General features: G+C 42.7%; 1 protein-coding gene across 1 annotated transcript in view; it reads left to right on the top strand.

The window, feature by feature from the left end:
* The window catches only part of RNF150 (ring finger protein 150), a 122247-nt gene that overhangs the window by 83456 nt on the left and 24158 nt on the right, over positions 1 to 14633 (top strand). The window contains exons 5-6 of the mRNA XM_065634075.1: positions 921 to 1017; positions 7381 to 7591. Of these exons, the coding sequence (XP_065490147.1) occupies positions 921 to 1017; positions 7381 to 7591 (308 nt within the window). The remainder of the gene's footprint in view (positions 1 to 920; positions 1018 to 7380; positions 7592 to 14633) is intronic.

Raw genomic sequence — 14633 nt, 5'->3', positions numbered from 1 at the left:
AGTGGGACTGAACAAACTTGACAGCCTTGGGCCGAGTCCCAACTGTTTTACTTGCCCTTAAATCCTGAGCCCCACATTGCTGTGTTTTATAGCGTTTGTCCTCTATAACCACAGGGCGACAGAATACACTCAGAAGAGAAAATACAATCTGTCACTCAGGTACATGCACTCAATATCTCTGTATTCAATCTCAGTTTGTGTCAGGTGAAGCTAGACAAGAAACTCTCAGTTCCTCTGCCTGGGTAATATCTACGAAAAGTGGTCCCCAGCAGCGCAGCAGGCTCAGGTAGTTGATTAGTCGTCACTTCAGACGAAGCACAGGTATAGGAACAACTTGTTCAGGGCTGGAATTGTTTGAGAGCTCTTCTCTGGGCAACTTCTAAACATCAGGAAAGTCAGGGAGAATGTTTTAAAAAGTGTCATCCTGATTTTACTGTTTAGACGAAAAGTAGCATCTTTTTCTAATTTGCTTTATTTACTTATGTCTGCATCCTAAAAAATACCAGACCCCCAATGACTTCACAGTTAAATTATGTGTAATCAGGTTTGTCTGTAGAACCATCAAGAAGCAGTAGTGTGATTTTACCTTTACCAGCAGGCAGGTTTTTGTTTACTGACAGCCTTTAACATTTTAAAGAATATGGGTTTTGCTGATGTATCCTGTGTATTTTTCCTAATTCTCTAATTATGTACATCTTCTTTTCCAAACTCAGTTGAATAATGCTGTGCACATGTGCTTGAGATGCTGCAGAAATAATTTTAGTCTTGTGTGCACAGCATATAGTTTTGCAGTCCTTGCAAAGGTCACAAACCACACCATTTGAAATACTCGCACTTTACTGGGTTCAGAAGTGTCTGGTACTAAGTGGTAAATTGTGCTGTGGTGGATTTGAATTAAAATACCCTGTTTTTCATTGCAGGCATCTTTTTCACAAGTCTTGTGTAGACCCCTGGCTGCTGGACCATCGTACCTGCCCAATGTGTAAAATGAATATTCTAAAAGCTCTAGGGATCCCGGTAAGCACGTCACAGAGCAGCTGGTTGGGACAGAAGGGAAACACCAGCCACTTGGGTGTATCCCTAGTCCTTTGCCTGTCTGTTCCCATCCTACTTTTCTTGCTATGTTATTGATTGATTTATTCATTGATTTATTAAGGGGAGTACAAGCTCAAATATCTGACCACCTCTCTCCTGCACCCAACTTTTATTAGCAAGAAAAAGCGCGTGTATGGGGGTCAGCTGGGTGTTGGGAATTGTGTGTCTGTGGCTGCCTGCTTTGTGGAGCAGAGGATTGTTTACTGGTGTATTGGTGGATTTATAGATTCTTTCACTTAACTGTGAATCCAGGAGTGGATTTATCTTTTTTAATCATGCTCTCAGTTTGAATCTCAAAGCAGAAGGTCTGCAAATAAAATTTTCCCTGCTGTAGTAGTTGAGGACAATTAATTGTTCATTTTCGGGAGCCAAATCTTCTTTCTGTCAGATTTTTCTTAAAGTCTATCTGTAGCAAGCTCTGTACTCCTGATTCCAATTAGGGAGCATTTCTCCCAGTAACTAAGCATGTAGCGGACCACATGACTTATAATAAATTGTTAAGCTCTTTGTTATTTGGAAGTTTCAAGTGTGGTTAGAAGTTGCCAAAGCAATTGATCTTTTTAGGTTGCATGTTTACATTCAGATAGCGTATGGCCTGTCTGCCGTACAGTCTCCTAACCACAGTGATCACAGAGACCAGGAGCTTCTCCAGGAAGAAGTGAGTCAGTCTGTCATGCCATGCAAGGCTTGCCATGTGATAGTGAAGTTCAACACTGAAACACCAGTTAACAGGTGCTGTAAATATCCCCCCCCCACTTACAGATGGTGACCTGCCAGATCACATATGGGAGAGCTATATAAAGTAAAATAGCTCATGTGAACATATTAGGGGAGCCGATGCGGCTATTCCCCAGGAGTTCATTTTCCTGGAGACTAGGTAGCCAAGCGGGTTGCTGCAGAAGAGATTTCATAGCAAGTGATGAAGTATGTTTTTACTGACGTAGGCAAACATGTTAATCAACCTAATATACACCAAGCTGAAAACATGAAACAGGAAAAATGAAGTAGCGCATTGTAGTTAGGGTAACGTCATTACAGTTGGGCTACTTTTTCTGTTATGCATGCATATTATCTCTGGAATATTAAAAGATGACACAACTGTTAAATCCGTGTTTGAGATGTCAGGATGAAGGCTGTTTCTGCCATTCAGCATTCCTGTGTCCAGGCTTAAACACAGATTTATTTTTTTTTCTCCAGGCTCCATGTCTCAGTTCACAGGCCTGCCAATGAGCAGTTACCCAGGATTTTGACACCTCTTCTCCATACCCAGTATATTGTTCCATGGCTTTCTTCTTTACCACATGGTGCCACACAACTCCTGCTCTCAGGCTGGTCCATTCCCACTTGGGATTTATGCCCAAGGAATTTTGTTAATGCGCTCCCTGTCCAGCTTCATAGTCAGGGAATACGGACAAATCAGACCTCCAGTTTTTGGAGGTCTGAGGTGAGGTGTTAAGTTCTTCCCAGAAAGTTTAGTACCATCGGTCAGTATTTACATGCAGAATAGGGCTCTCGCTGACTTCACTGGCAGCTGCTGAAGGCTAAGGGCGTCTGCAAACCAGCCACGAGCTTTCTCAGGCTGGGTACATCAAGGGGAAGGGGAAAAACATGCCCAGAGGCCGTGTGTGGAGGTCTTGGTTTACATGGCTGGCTTTACTACCTATGAACAGCTCTGTGGTGGCAGGTATAGAGCCTGATTGCCAGGAATAATTAACAGCGCCATTCAGTTTCCTCAGCTGTTGTTTCTCTTCTCACAGCTCCCTGTCTCTTTCTCTGTACCATGTAGCAGAAGAAGGATCCGTTCTGCTCCCCTGACTGAGAGCTTTCCGCATGGAGCTTCTGTGGAAATAATTGTACTGGGCATGTAATTAAAGATACCGTTGTAACCAACATAAACAACTGGGTCAAATTAAGATTACAGGATCAGCCTTAGTGCTGGTCTGTCTTAACACTAAAAAGCAAGCACTCTGATGTTTATGTCCCACTAGCAAAGTTTGTTTAGAGGATTTTATTGTATGAATTTCTGTAAAAATTTCCCCAGGTCGTTCTAAGACAACAAACTAAAACCAGCCCACTCCACCATTTGGAGGATGTATACTGGCTGCCACCCATGTGGGACATCAGTTAGGTTCAGGGAGGGAGAGCCTTACCCCTCAAGGTAACTTACCATAGGAGCTGTCGTCCCTGGGAACCGGGAGCAGACGATAGCCCTTGTGTCAGTGGTTTCCTCTGGGCAACAGCAAAGGAACTGCAAGTCTGAGAGCGTCTGGTAGGTTGGAGGTAAAGAATTCCTGTGCTGCTCTCAGGTGCTCCTCTTCTTCTGTTTTCTCTGCCTTTTCTCTCTAAAATATGCCTCAACTCCTGCCTCGTGCCCTTTCCTGCGTCTCCTCTGGATAACCCCTCCTGTCCAACCTTTATCCTTTTGAGCTCCTGCCCTGGTGTCGCGCCCCCTGCACCCTGCTCAGCTCTCAGGACCTCTTCTCCAGCCACACAGAAATTGTGCGTCCTCACTTGTCTCGCTGCCAACTGAGGGCAGGCTGGGGTGGACATCAGTTCTGTGAGGTGCCTTCTGGTGCCACCATGAGCTTGCATGCACCATGCAAAGCCCTCTTCTCTTTGCAAGAGTAGCTGTTGGTCCCGAATAAGCCACCAGTCTCATTCGGCACACATTAACTGGTATTTTCAGAAGCTTATAATTTAGCCAGATGTCAGTAGGCTGTTGTGGGAAAAGGCATTTCTCTGGAAGAAGCTGTAAAGCTCTAGGGCTTCTCAGTGAGAGGTGGCAAACATTTCTGTACAATGGATAGAGCAAAATGCCATTCCCTAACCACATTCTTGAGTCTTGCTGAGCCATCTTAGATGAAATTTCCATACACAGAGAAGAAGCCTTAGGCAGGCTGCAGTCTCTGATGAGAGACTTGAGTGCAAAATTTGCCAAAATCCTTTTCCAGGCTTTTACAATGGGAGGAATGAGGAAATCTTACCGTAGGCAGGGCTAATATGTTTTGTTTTGTTTTGTTTTCCTGCCAGCTGCATGTTTAAAGAGCTGGCTTCAGTGGCTCTGGGTATATTGTACTTCACTTAGCGCAAAGACTTGGGATTTTCCAGGAAATGATTGGTTAAAACCCAAGTATCTAAATATTTCAGTTGAGTTCACATCTACACTCTCCATTTACTTTATAACAGAGACTTCAAGTATTATCTGCCCTAAAACCAGATTCCCCAGACTGCTGTGAGGCACCAGAATGACTGCACTCATTTTCATGGTAGCTGAGCACCCTCACATCCCTGCTTTTCACTGTGGCACTCTGCAGCTCCAGAGGATTATTAACCAACCATCTATCAGCAAACAGTTGGCATAACCTTTTTCACTATCTCTTTGCTGGTGAATCCAGCTCAGACTATACCTCTTTTGGCTGTAATATTTTAATTGAATTATCCGTGAAAGTGTCTTTTCGCTTTCAAAGAGCTACATTGTTGTTGGGACAATCATATCACATGAAATAGTTTCCCTCTGCTTCTTCTCCTTTTCTGCAAATATCTGCTGGATATGCAGACAGCTGCATTTTTGGCAGCAGACTGGATGACTCGAAGCTATTCACTAGGAGCCTTAGCCAAGCCCTCAGAAGTCAATACAAAGCCTTCCCTTGACTTTAGTGGAATTGTGCCCTCAAAGCACTTACACGCAGGGAATGAGTGAAACCAATATAATTAAACTTAGCAAATGTATCTGGGTCGCTCTGACAAAAAAAAGCCACAATATATTTTTTTCAATCACTATTTCATATCATTAGTTTTATAGTATGCTGCTTGGTTTGGGTTATTTTTTTCCAACTGAAATGGTTCAAGAGTAAAGGGATTAATTAGATTGAGCAATGCTATTTTTGCATCTTTAATGTTTGGTTTGGCTTTCAATTATAATCCCCCATTTTTAAAAGTTTAAAAGTTAGTGATAAAAACCCATTCTAGGAATCACTGGAATCAGAGCAAAGGGCAGACAACTGATCCCCTGAAAAAAAAAACTGAAATGGTTTTTCTTAGAGTAGAAAAGAAAAAACAGACCTTTTTTTCCTTTACGATACACTGCCATCAAAAGGCAAATTTAAGTTAAAAATGAAATTCTGAAAGCATTTATTATAACAGCTAAAGGTGAGGGAAAGAGTGATAGATCTGAGGAATAATTTTGAATTGAAATCCTACAAATGAATGATTGGTATTTCACTTAGAAAAGCACAGGTTCAATGGGTTTCATTAAAACCTGGTATAGCTGAATGTGCCTTTATCCCAGTTTTGAGGTGTTCTCGCAGCTTGTGGATTAGACTGGAGCCAGACAATGACAATTCTCATTTTTATCCCAAACTTCAGTTTGTGGTTACAAGTGAGCTGAAGATTGTTTAAAATACCTCTCTTCTTCGTTAGGAACATTTGTAAAAAAAATATTTATGAGGTGGCAACAATCAGACAGGGAAAACAGAAAACATGCTAAGTTCCTGATTCTGCAAAAAAAATGTAAGCATATGGTAACCTTCTATGCCTGAGTTTGAATGGATTACCCTTGTGCTTAAAGCTAAGCCTGTATTTAAGCCTTTGCCGTATCATATTTTGCTTCGTTTCTACGAGCCTGCTGTTGGAGGTGGGCAGGTAGTGAGATTTGGAAATATGCCTTAGCGAGTGAGACAGCTAAGCACAGCGAAAATCAGACCCGCAGAGCAGAGTATAATACATCTCCTCTGACTTGAGCCATCCAGATGCTGGATTTCCAGTCTAGCAGCTTAAACCCCATCTCTGCCGAGTGCTGAGCAATGGGGAGGCAGAGGGGGCAATTCCTACCACTTACCTTAGGGCGAGATGATTTACACAGAGAAATGGTGCAGAGGAAACATAAGTGACTGATCCAAATTAGCTGTGTGACTCCTGGACAATAAAGATAAATGGGAACAACTTAACTTTACGTGTTGCCTAACTTAACAAGGTATCTATGTAATTGCTGCTCAACCTTGCTATGTCCCTCTGTCATTTGGGGAGATTTGCACCTTGACACATGGCATTCTCATTTCTAAATTGGCCTTGTTTTTGTTACAATGTTAAAAATTCGAAATCCAGTTCTTGAAATAATAATGCAAACAATTTTTCTCCACACCTTTGGGAGAACTAGACCTTGTTCTATGGGCAAACAGCACGATAATGTTTCCTCTTAGAGGAAAAAGAGCTTTTTTACTCATATGTTTGTCACCAATGTTTATGGGCAGCTCCACAGAAATCACTGCTGTATGCATGGGAGCATCAGGCTTATAACAGACCCAGAGAAATCAAGGGTAGAAACGAGTCTGACTACTCGAAGTGTCCAGCTTGGACCTCATGTCTCTGGACAAATGATCCACTTTGCCACCCAGTGCCCACTTGAAGTCTCAGTGCTCTTCGTGAACAGGTGCTCAATGCTAAGGATGCTGTGCAAAAGATGGGCAGCACCACGCCTTCTCATTGCTTGCCTATAAGCTCAATGGAAAGGCAGATGCCTGACTTTGAAGAGCTTGGCTCATTCTGGAGGTGATGGTGCATTCACTATGTAACTGCGAGAGGGACGTGTCTAGATGGCCCAGAACTGGGTTCTTCCACCCTTGGTCTTTCTGAATCACAAAGGAAGACTATAGATCAAGTAATACTGTTCAAATTCCCATTATTGCTTGTTTGTTTCTTTTCTCGTAATTCTGTTTTGTAGGAAATACAATACTTGCAAAGAAGAAGATCTTTCGCCATTAAAAAACTTGTCTTATAAACAGCTTTGGCTTCTATTTTTGCACCCCACTCATAGATGCGCCCACAGGCAGTTCCCTTGAATTCCTATTCCTGAAAGCTCTGATATCAGCTCTATAAAAATGTATATTTAGGGAAAAGATAATAATTCCCCTTCAGCTACTGTCTCTGTTTACATTTGTAATCTGACTCAGCAATCTGCCTGTGCTGAGCAGATCATATCAAAAAGTGAGTTACTTTTTCAATGTACACTCTCCCAAAACCTTTTAAAAGTATAAATAAGAATATTTAGAGATTGTAGGTGACGCAGTTTAATGCTGAATATTTCCAATACATACTTTGGGTCTCTCTTCCAGCAAATTGTAGTAAGAGGTTTTCGGCACATGAAAACAAAAAAAACTGTACATATTTATTAATCATATGCTCCCATTAGCAGTACTGAAAGAAAGTGAAAAAACCTTAAGTGGAAACAGGTAAACGAAATGTTTTTATCAGGCGAAAACTCAAATGTCTTCTTTTTCTTCCTATTAGCCAAATGCGGATTGCATGGATGATATACCTCCAGACTTGGAAGCATCCATAGGAGGACCACCAACCAACCAGATAACGGGAGCCAGTGATATCACGGTGAACGAGAGCTCGGTAGCCCTGGATCCTCCGGTGCGGACTGTGGGAGTTCTACAGGTCATCCAAGATGTAGACTCCTTTCCCCAGGTTGGGGAGGGTAACTTCACAACAAGCAGTAAGTTCCTCTTTCTGGCAGAGTTTGCACCGAAATAAATGTTTAGAAACCCAAATCACAAACTGATCTCTAGCGCGGGCAAAAAAATAGCCTTTGAGGGCTTTTTTACTGGAGCTATGACCTTACTTTAAGCCTAGTGGAAACCTATGGGGTAAGTGAATTTAAATGTCATGTCTTTCTGCTATACTGCAAACACAAAAAAAGCCTGTGTGCAGATCTCTAATTGGAGTTCCTTGCGTGGGCAGAACGAGCTATTTCAGTCAACACAAACCAATATAAACTTATGGTCGTCTTCAGATACTGTTCGTAGTTCACCAGGATAACCCACCACGTATCTCCTGGCTTCTTTGTGAAGCAGACTGGTGCACGTCCTTTGGCCTGCCTTTCCTCACTGGGGTGTATGTTACCATGTTGAAGTTATCCTTACCTGCATTTCATAAAATAAATTATAAATGCAACAATCACTTTTAGTGCCTTTGGTCAAGAAAAAAAGAATGCTGAATTCTGGGTTTGCCTTTCCTTTATCTCCTTACGTCAACAGAAGCTCACCTGGTTGTTTATTCATACTTGAATTTATCACTTCAGAAGGATTGAGGGTCAGAGTTCTTTTACTTGAAAATCTAAGCATAGTGAAATAACACTGCCAATTAGTACGAAAAAGGAGAATTTTGCCTGTTTTCAATGTGTTTAGTTTTCACTTGTTTAAGGGAGGGGCACCATTTGAACCAGTAACTCTCAAAATGTCTGCAGTCTCTCTGTTCCTAAAAATTATGTTCTTTGTTGAAAAGCTACTTCTGACAGTTTGAAAAGAATGTTGTCAGTTGTTCTGAGTGAGGATTGCACTAGTCTAAAATTCTCATTTTTAGGTAAAATAGCAGATCAGTAGAAAATCCATATCTGTTTGATACCAGTTGGTGGATTAGTATTGGCAAGACTATTGTAGAAAATCATCAGATATACTTGAAGGGAGCAAGAAGAATGTGATAAAATATAGGTTTGTATATGGAGCCAGCATAGGTCCTGGAAAAAAAATTATACCTTTTCAACCATTTCTAGGTACTAGTCTGGGCCTGGGCGTGAAAAAGAAGGCAAGTAATAATACGATGTGTAAAAGGCAGGAGAGAGATGAAGGGACTAGGCTGAAATTATTTTACATTAGTCTCCTTACTCTGTGGAGAGACTTGATAATCACATTTTCCCTCATGTTGCAGCCAGAGTCATGGCAGTGAAAATAACTTCTGGAAGTGCTGGTCTTGCGACCTTAGCCATAATTGACCCAGCAGTGGATTTTTAAGTTCTCCCTTTGTGGATTAGGCACTTATTTCAGGTTTATTCCTTTTACTGTTTAAATCCTGCATGCAGCAAGGGGCGAGCAGCAAGGTTATAAGCCCTGCTGTCATCCCTGCCCAGCCTGTCAGCCGGTGGCGTACGGATTTCTCAAGCCTGCTCGAAACAAGATGTTATTTTGTGCCTTCCATTAACTGTTTTTAAATGCATTTGAGGCTGATGTAAACCATGAAGGAAAGATTTTACTTCATGATACCACAATGTAACTAAAGACTAGGCTTAAATGTCGGTTTCAGCTGTACCCTCTTAACGCTCCTGAAGCAAGTAGCTCCCCTGGCACATAATTATCCTTGTCCCCTTCTTTTTCCAAGGTTGACTATTGAAGCTGGGGAGGAAGGCCGTGAGTGCCCTTTACACCCACAGCTCCATGGCACGTGCTGAGAAGAGCTGCCAGCCTGGTGCAGGGCCCAGCGCTCAGGGTAGTCCGTGCTTTTCATCCCAGGATTTTGGCACATCGAAAAGCAGTTCTTCTGGTTTGCCGTCGGGGGTAGTAATGGTGTTGAGGCAGCCAGGGAGCACAAGAGCTCAGTAACTCTGCAGCCACTCTCTCCCCCTCCAGGTTTGTTTCCACAGTCTGCCGCAGGGCTAGTGTCAATCCAAACACATTTGTTCTTCATTTTCCAAGTTTCCAGTTAAGTAACGGGGTGAAAAACTTGCTCTGAGCTGGCAGAGTACTGCAGGGTCTGCAGAGGTGCCTTACGTTTTCATCAGTCCTTCCATTTTTCCGCTTGCTTTAAATGACATTAAGCAATAGACACTAACACTGGGCAATCCTGAGGGCTGACAGCAGAGCGCATGGACAAGGAACTCGTGCTGAGACCAGCGGTCTGTGCAGGCACACGGGTAATGTGGCAGCAAACTGTGGAGCTCCGGGTGATCTCCATCGCCTGGAGAGGCTGGCCATGTCTGGGGAGGGACTCTGAAAAGGGTTTTTCCCTGGTTATTGGAGAGACAGAGAGGGAGAAGTGAGCACGTGGGGGAAACTGGCAGATGGCCTGGGCTCAGTGAAAGGTGTGGGCCTCACAATGTCACAGGGGTAGCTCGGGACCCACTGCTAAAAACAGACCTTTCCAGTTGTTTTGTGAGGAAAGAGGAGTCCTGAAGAAAGCTCAAAGGACCTAGGGAGCTTCCAAAGCCTGGTGCGTGCCTGCCCACACTGCACCTGTCACACACAGTCACGCAGGGAACTCTGCTTTGATCCTTGGTTAGATGTCGTCACGCGCCTATCACTGATACGTAGACATGAATCTTCATCTGGATTTCTCGTCTCAAAGTGGAAAACAATACTTGCATATTAGTCAGTGGCAGGTGTGCAAGTTTACGTGCTGTCATCACCACATCCAGAGTGGTACAATTCGCAGTATTTCCCAGAAACAGAACTGTTTGTCCATTTTTGCAGCAGAGCTACAGCGAAGAGGTCTTTGGTTGGATGCCAGGGGCTGAGATCCAGCAGTGATGGAAATTTGTGCCTCCAGCTGGTGTATGTGCATTTGGGGTGTTCAGGCCCTCTGCAAGGTAGAACTTGGCATCTTAGGCAGCCTGAACTCTCAAGCTAGCAAAAGGGGAACATCCAGGACCACTGTATAGTTGCGGTATGAAACCAGATGCTAACTGAATCAGAGGGCAACTGCAGGCTAAATAACTGGGTCATAGCTGTCATATAGATGGGGCTTTATAGACATTGGGTCTGTTTATTGGATTCAGGCATTGTATTTCTCATCTCAGTAACAGTTGTAGTTACACAACTGTGGAGCTTGCTGAGCGTGCCCTTTTTGTGAACTAGCCTGCCTGGGTATTTGTAAGCGATGATGCTGATTGCTCCTAGGAATCTTTGCTGAAGTTGCTAGCTTCTGGCCTCTTCATGTAACGTTAGTGATTGGAGCATACTCCAAGGCTGAACCTGTGCTAGAAGTTTTTCTTCCTTATGTTATTGAATCTGTGCAGGCTGCCTCCAGTGCAGTCTTGACTTGGCACTCTGCGCCCAGCACCTTGAGTCCTTAATCCCTCCTTATTCCTGGCAAAGTTCAGTGGTCCAGGAGGTGAAGGACTTGATGCTTTCCTTCCACCCATTTCTGCATTTGCTTAATTGTTGTTGCATCCTTTTTGTTTGTTGATTAATCATTCTGGTATTGTTTTCTTGTTATGGGTTTAATTTCCCTTTCTGTGTTTCCAGTGAGCATTCAGAGCCAGAAGAGCTCCCGCAGTGTGTCTGGAGGGAGGATATTTCCAGAGTGCTGTTCACATCGGGTGCAATTCTGTCTCCATTGAAATCTGGTGGCAAAGCTCCCACCTACTTCAGTGGGGCCACATTTTCATTTCTGGAACTCAGCCAGTGCTTTTCTTTTTATTTCTGTGTGCGTGCTCAGCAGACATTTCCCCTTGTCTCCCTCCGTTTTTTTCCCCACACTCCTGAATAGAGAATGTCTTCTATGGGACCCTTGGTGACGTGTTATACTATAAACATTTGGATGGGACTTCATGTGGGGGCCCATCCCTAGGATTCCTTACTAAACCAAGTGTCTCCTGTGTAGTAGCACTGAACACTTGAAAATGGACCAGAAGTTTCCCTGAGCTGGCTTCTACCAAGATCTAAGCCCTCATCAAGTCCCTTGGATGCATCTATAGCCCAAAGTCTGTTCAGTCTGCTTTTTGTGGTGGGATTTTATGCAGCATCCTGGGACAGTATCTTGTAACGTGCTATTTCTGTAATAAGTTGCTGAAAATGGATGGGTGGATGGATGGAAAAATTGAAAAACTAGAGTTGGAAAAAAAAGGGGGGAGGGAAGGGTGAAAAAATCATGTGAAATACATTAGAGTTCATCTCAGCTGAGTTTCCTGCTTTGACTCTATTACTTTTCAGCTCTCCAGAGTGTATGAAAGAAGATCAGCTAAAGATCTTTTTTCACAATAATGCATCACAGCCATCTGCTTTGCCTGGTTTTTAGTAGTGAGTTATACAAAATGCTAACATCTTTGGAAATTCCAGCACAGGTGGAATTTCCTGCTCTACAGATGATGTGAGTGTGAGCTGGACTTGGCTAAGATCTGAGCCAGAAGCAGCTCTGAGCTACACTGGCTTTGGAGGAGCAGAAGGTAGATTGGGGATTTGAGGAGAACATTGCGATATTCTTTGTTTCAGACTCAGACAGGATTGAATGATATCGTTACAAAAAACTAGTTCACTGGGAGAGAAGCATCTAAATATTTTAAAGGTTGTATGGTGACGCTTGCAGGGAAAAAAGTAGTTATGAATTTTTTTCATGTTTTATAACGTCAATGGTCGTTCATCTCCCCCAACCCATGTGGCACTTGCTAATTTCTGCAGTAGATAATGTGGACTGCCTCAGTCTTTGACCTCTGTTGGTAAATACCTCTGTTTTTTTTCAGTTTAGACAAGCTTTTATATTCTTTTCAGTGGGATATCTCGTCACACAGCATAAGGCCTCAGAAATCCCACCAGCACTGTCTCTGTAGTTGGAGGAAGATGTGTAAATAATTCTACTGCAAACATGGGCAGTAGTTTTAGTAGGAAAAACCACAAACTCTCCTCCAAGGTGTCATATCACCTGCAAAGTCAGCCTAGTTTGGCGGACTGTACAGCAGTGTGGGCAGTCTAAAGAATACCAGCAGTTCCTTTTCTGTCTCTCATTTTGTTCTTTCCATAAAACGCTGCCAACGTGTCATCGTGACTGTTAGGACACTTTCAAGTTTCTTTGATAGCTCTTCATTAAATCTATTAATATAACTTCTCAAGTAATTATTTTGATCTGTGTGTGTCTAAAATGTCTTTGTGAAGAATAATTAGCCCTTGAAAGTGGATGAAAGTGCATGATAAGAATCTGTTGTCTTGCAACCACTTGACTGTTCCTCCTTGCTGTTAATGGCGGGTTTTTTAGGCAGAAAGTAAAGGGGGTGGAAAGGGTGGAAAAATCCCCTAGACAGTAGTTAACACGGAAAGTTATTAACACTTGCATTAGCACCTGTACTGTTCTGGAGACAGAATACTGATGGGACCTGAGCAGATTGAGTCCCATGTGCCTGGAGTATGACATAAGTCCTGGTGGCTCTATTAAAAGCCTGTGCGGATGTTGCACTAAATAGTTATCATGGACTGAAAATTCCAGTGAGCTGAGGTCCTGGATTTGTTTTGAGACTAATACTAGTGCCAGCATAGCATTATTGGTGGTTTAGAAGGCCAGCAGTGCTTTGAAAGAGTCATCAAGTTAAACCTAACTGGCACTAAAAATGTGGTCCGGGTTATTACAGGCACCTACAATACTCCTGTCAGGCTGTGTGAATGGACAGTGAAATTTTCCTCTTATAAAACTCCTCTTCCTTTCCATATGTTAAGATGTGAAATACAGACAAAGTGTTTCTGTACAGCAAATTGCAAAAAGGGATGTACAAAAATGCCGTTAAACAAGGAGCAAATTTAAAGTCTAGTTTTTCTTATTTTCTATTTCACATCTGCTACGTACATTGACATTGTGTACGGAGCAAGGATGAAACTATCGGTTACCAAATCTCCATTCTTCCCTGCAGACACACTGAGCCGTGTCCCTGGCCCAGTCAGAGATTGTGGTAGGTACATGCAGTAGTCTGGCCTGACCTTGAGTGCCAAACAGACTGCAGATCTTAAGAAACTTTCTTAATAATTGACTCTAGGTAGAGATTTAGAAGAAAACGTTCTCCTTCAATAGTGGAAGCTCCATTTATAAGTCAGTCTCTACACATAGATGCTGTGGCAGTTACCAGCTTGCCTCCCTTTGTCCCAGATTACTTGTTCCTGCCTCCGTGTTGCCCTTCTGTTGTGCAGCTACCTTGTGAGCCCAAAGCAGAAGCTAACCAATACAACAGGAGGAAAGAAATGCAGAGCGCAATAGATGGACATATAAGCCAGCTTTCACGACGCTATTGCCAAAAGCAAGCACGCTATCTCAAGCACAGCTAGACCCTACGCAGCTGTCTGTTTTGCCCAGAAATCAGGATAAACAAATAGGCAAAGCAAGCATGATGTTTCACATCTCATATGAATGCTCATATCTGAGTATACGCGCATTTTATTAATGGTCAGTGAATACGAGAGACATAAGGGTTTTATTATGTGTTATGATGACAGTCAGTAAGGAAAAGTGCCGTCATAAAAACTGTGATGGCACACAAGGGCATCACTCCCAGTTGCTCTGGATGTGCATTGCACGTGTGCAGGGGAAAGGGGGATCTGAGGACTGGGATCACTGATAACACAGCTTATATGTTTACTTATACTTCACTGTCTTATGCAGACAGCTAGATAAGACATTGAACAAGAAAACTTTTAAAGCAAAATGAACAACCAATGTAGAGTAATATACAAGTCTGAACTGCAGGGAGACCGGATGACTTAATACTAGCTGATCTCTTTGATTTAAACTTGAGATTGAAAGCCTTGCCTTGCAAGAGATGTTCAGCATCTTGTGTATAATCTGCTTGATTATTTAGGACTTATTCTCACATCTCTAATGTCTGTGGAGTTTTTATTCTCATCAGTTTTTACACAAAAGCCTCCAGTGAAATCATCAGCAAGTGCTATTTAAGATACAATGTGCTACCATGATACTGAATCTTTCTTCTGACCAATTCAGGAACAAAGACAAATGGGAGACACAAGGAACCGGCTTGTATCAGCACCTGAATTGGTGAAAGTAAGAATTAA

Source organism: Caloenas nicobarica, chromosome 4, assembly GCF_036013445.1.
Source record: "Caloenas nicobarica isolate bCalNic1 chromosome 4, bCalNic1.hap1, whole genome shotgun sequence".
NCBI classification, from domain to species: domain Eukaryota; kingdom Metazoa; phylum Chordata; class Aves; order Columbiformes; family Columbidae; genus Caloenas; species Caloenas nicobarica.
Note: the sequence above shows the minus strand (reverse complement) of the source record. Positions and strands in the feature narration are given on the sequence as shown.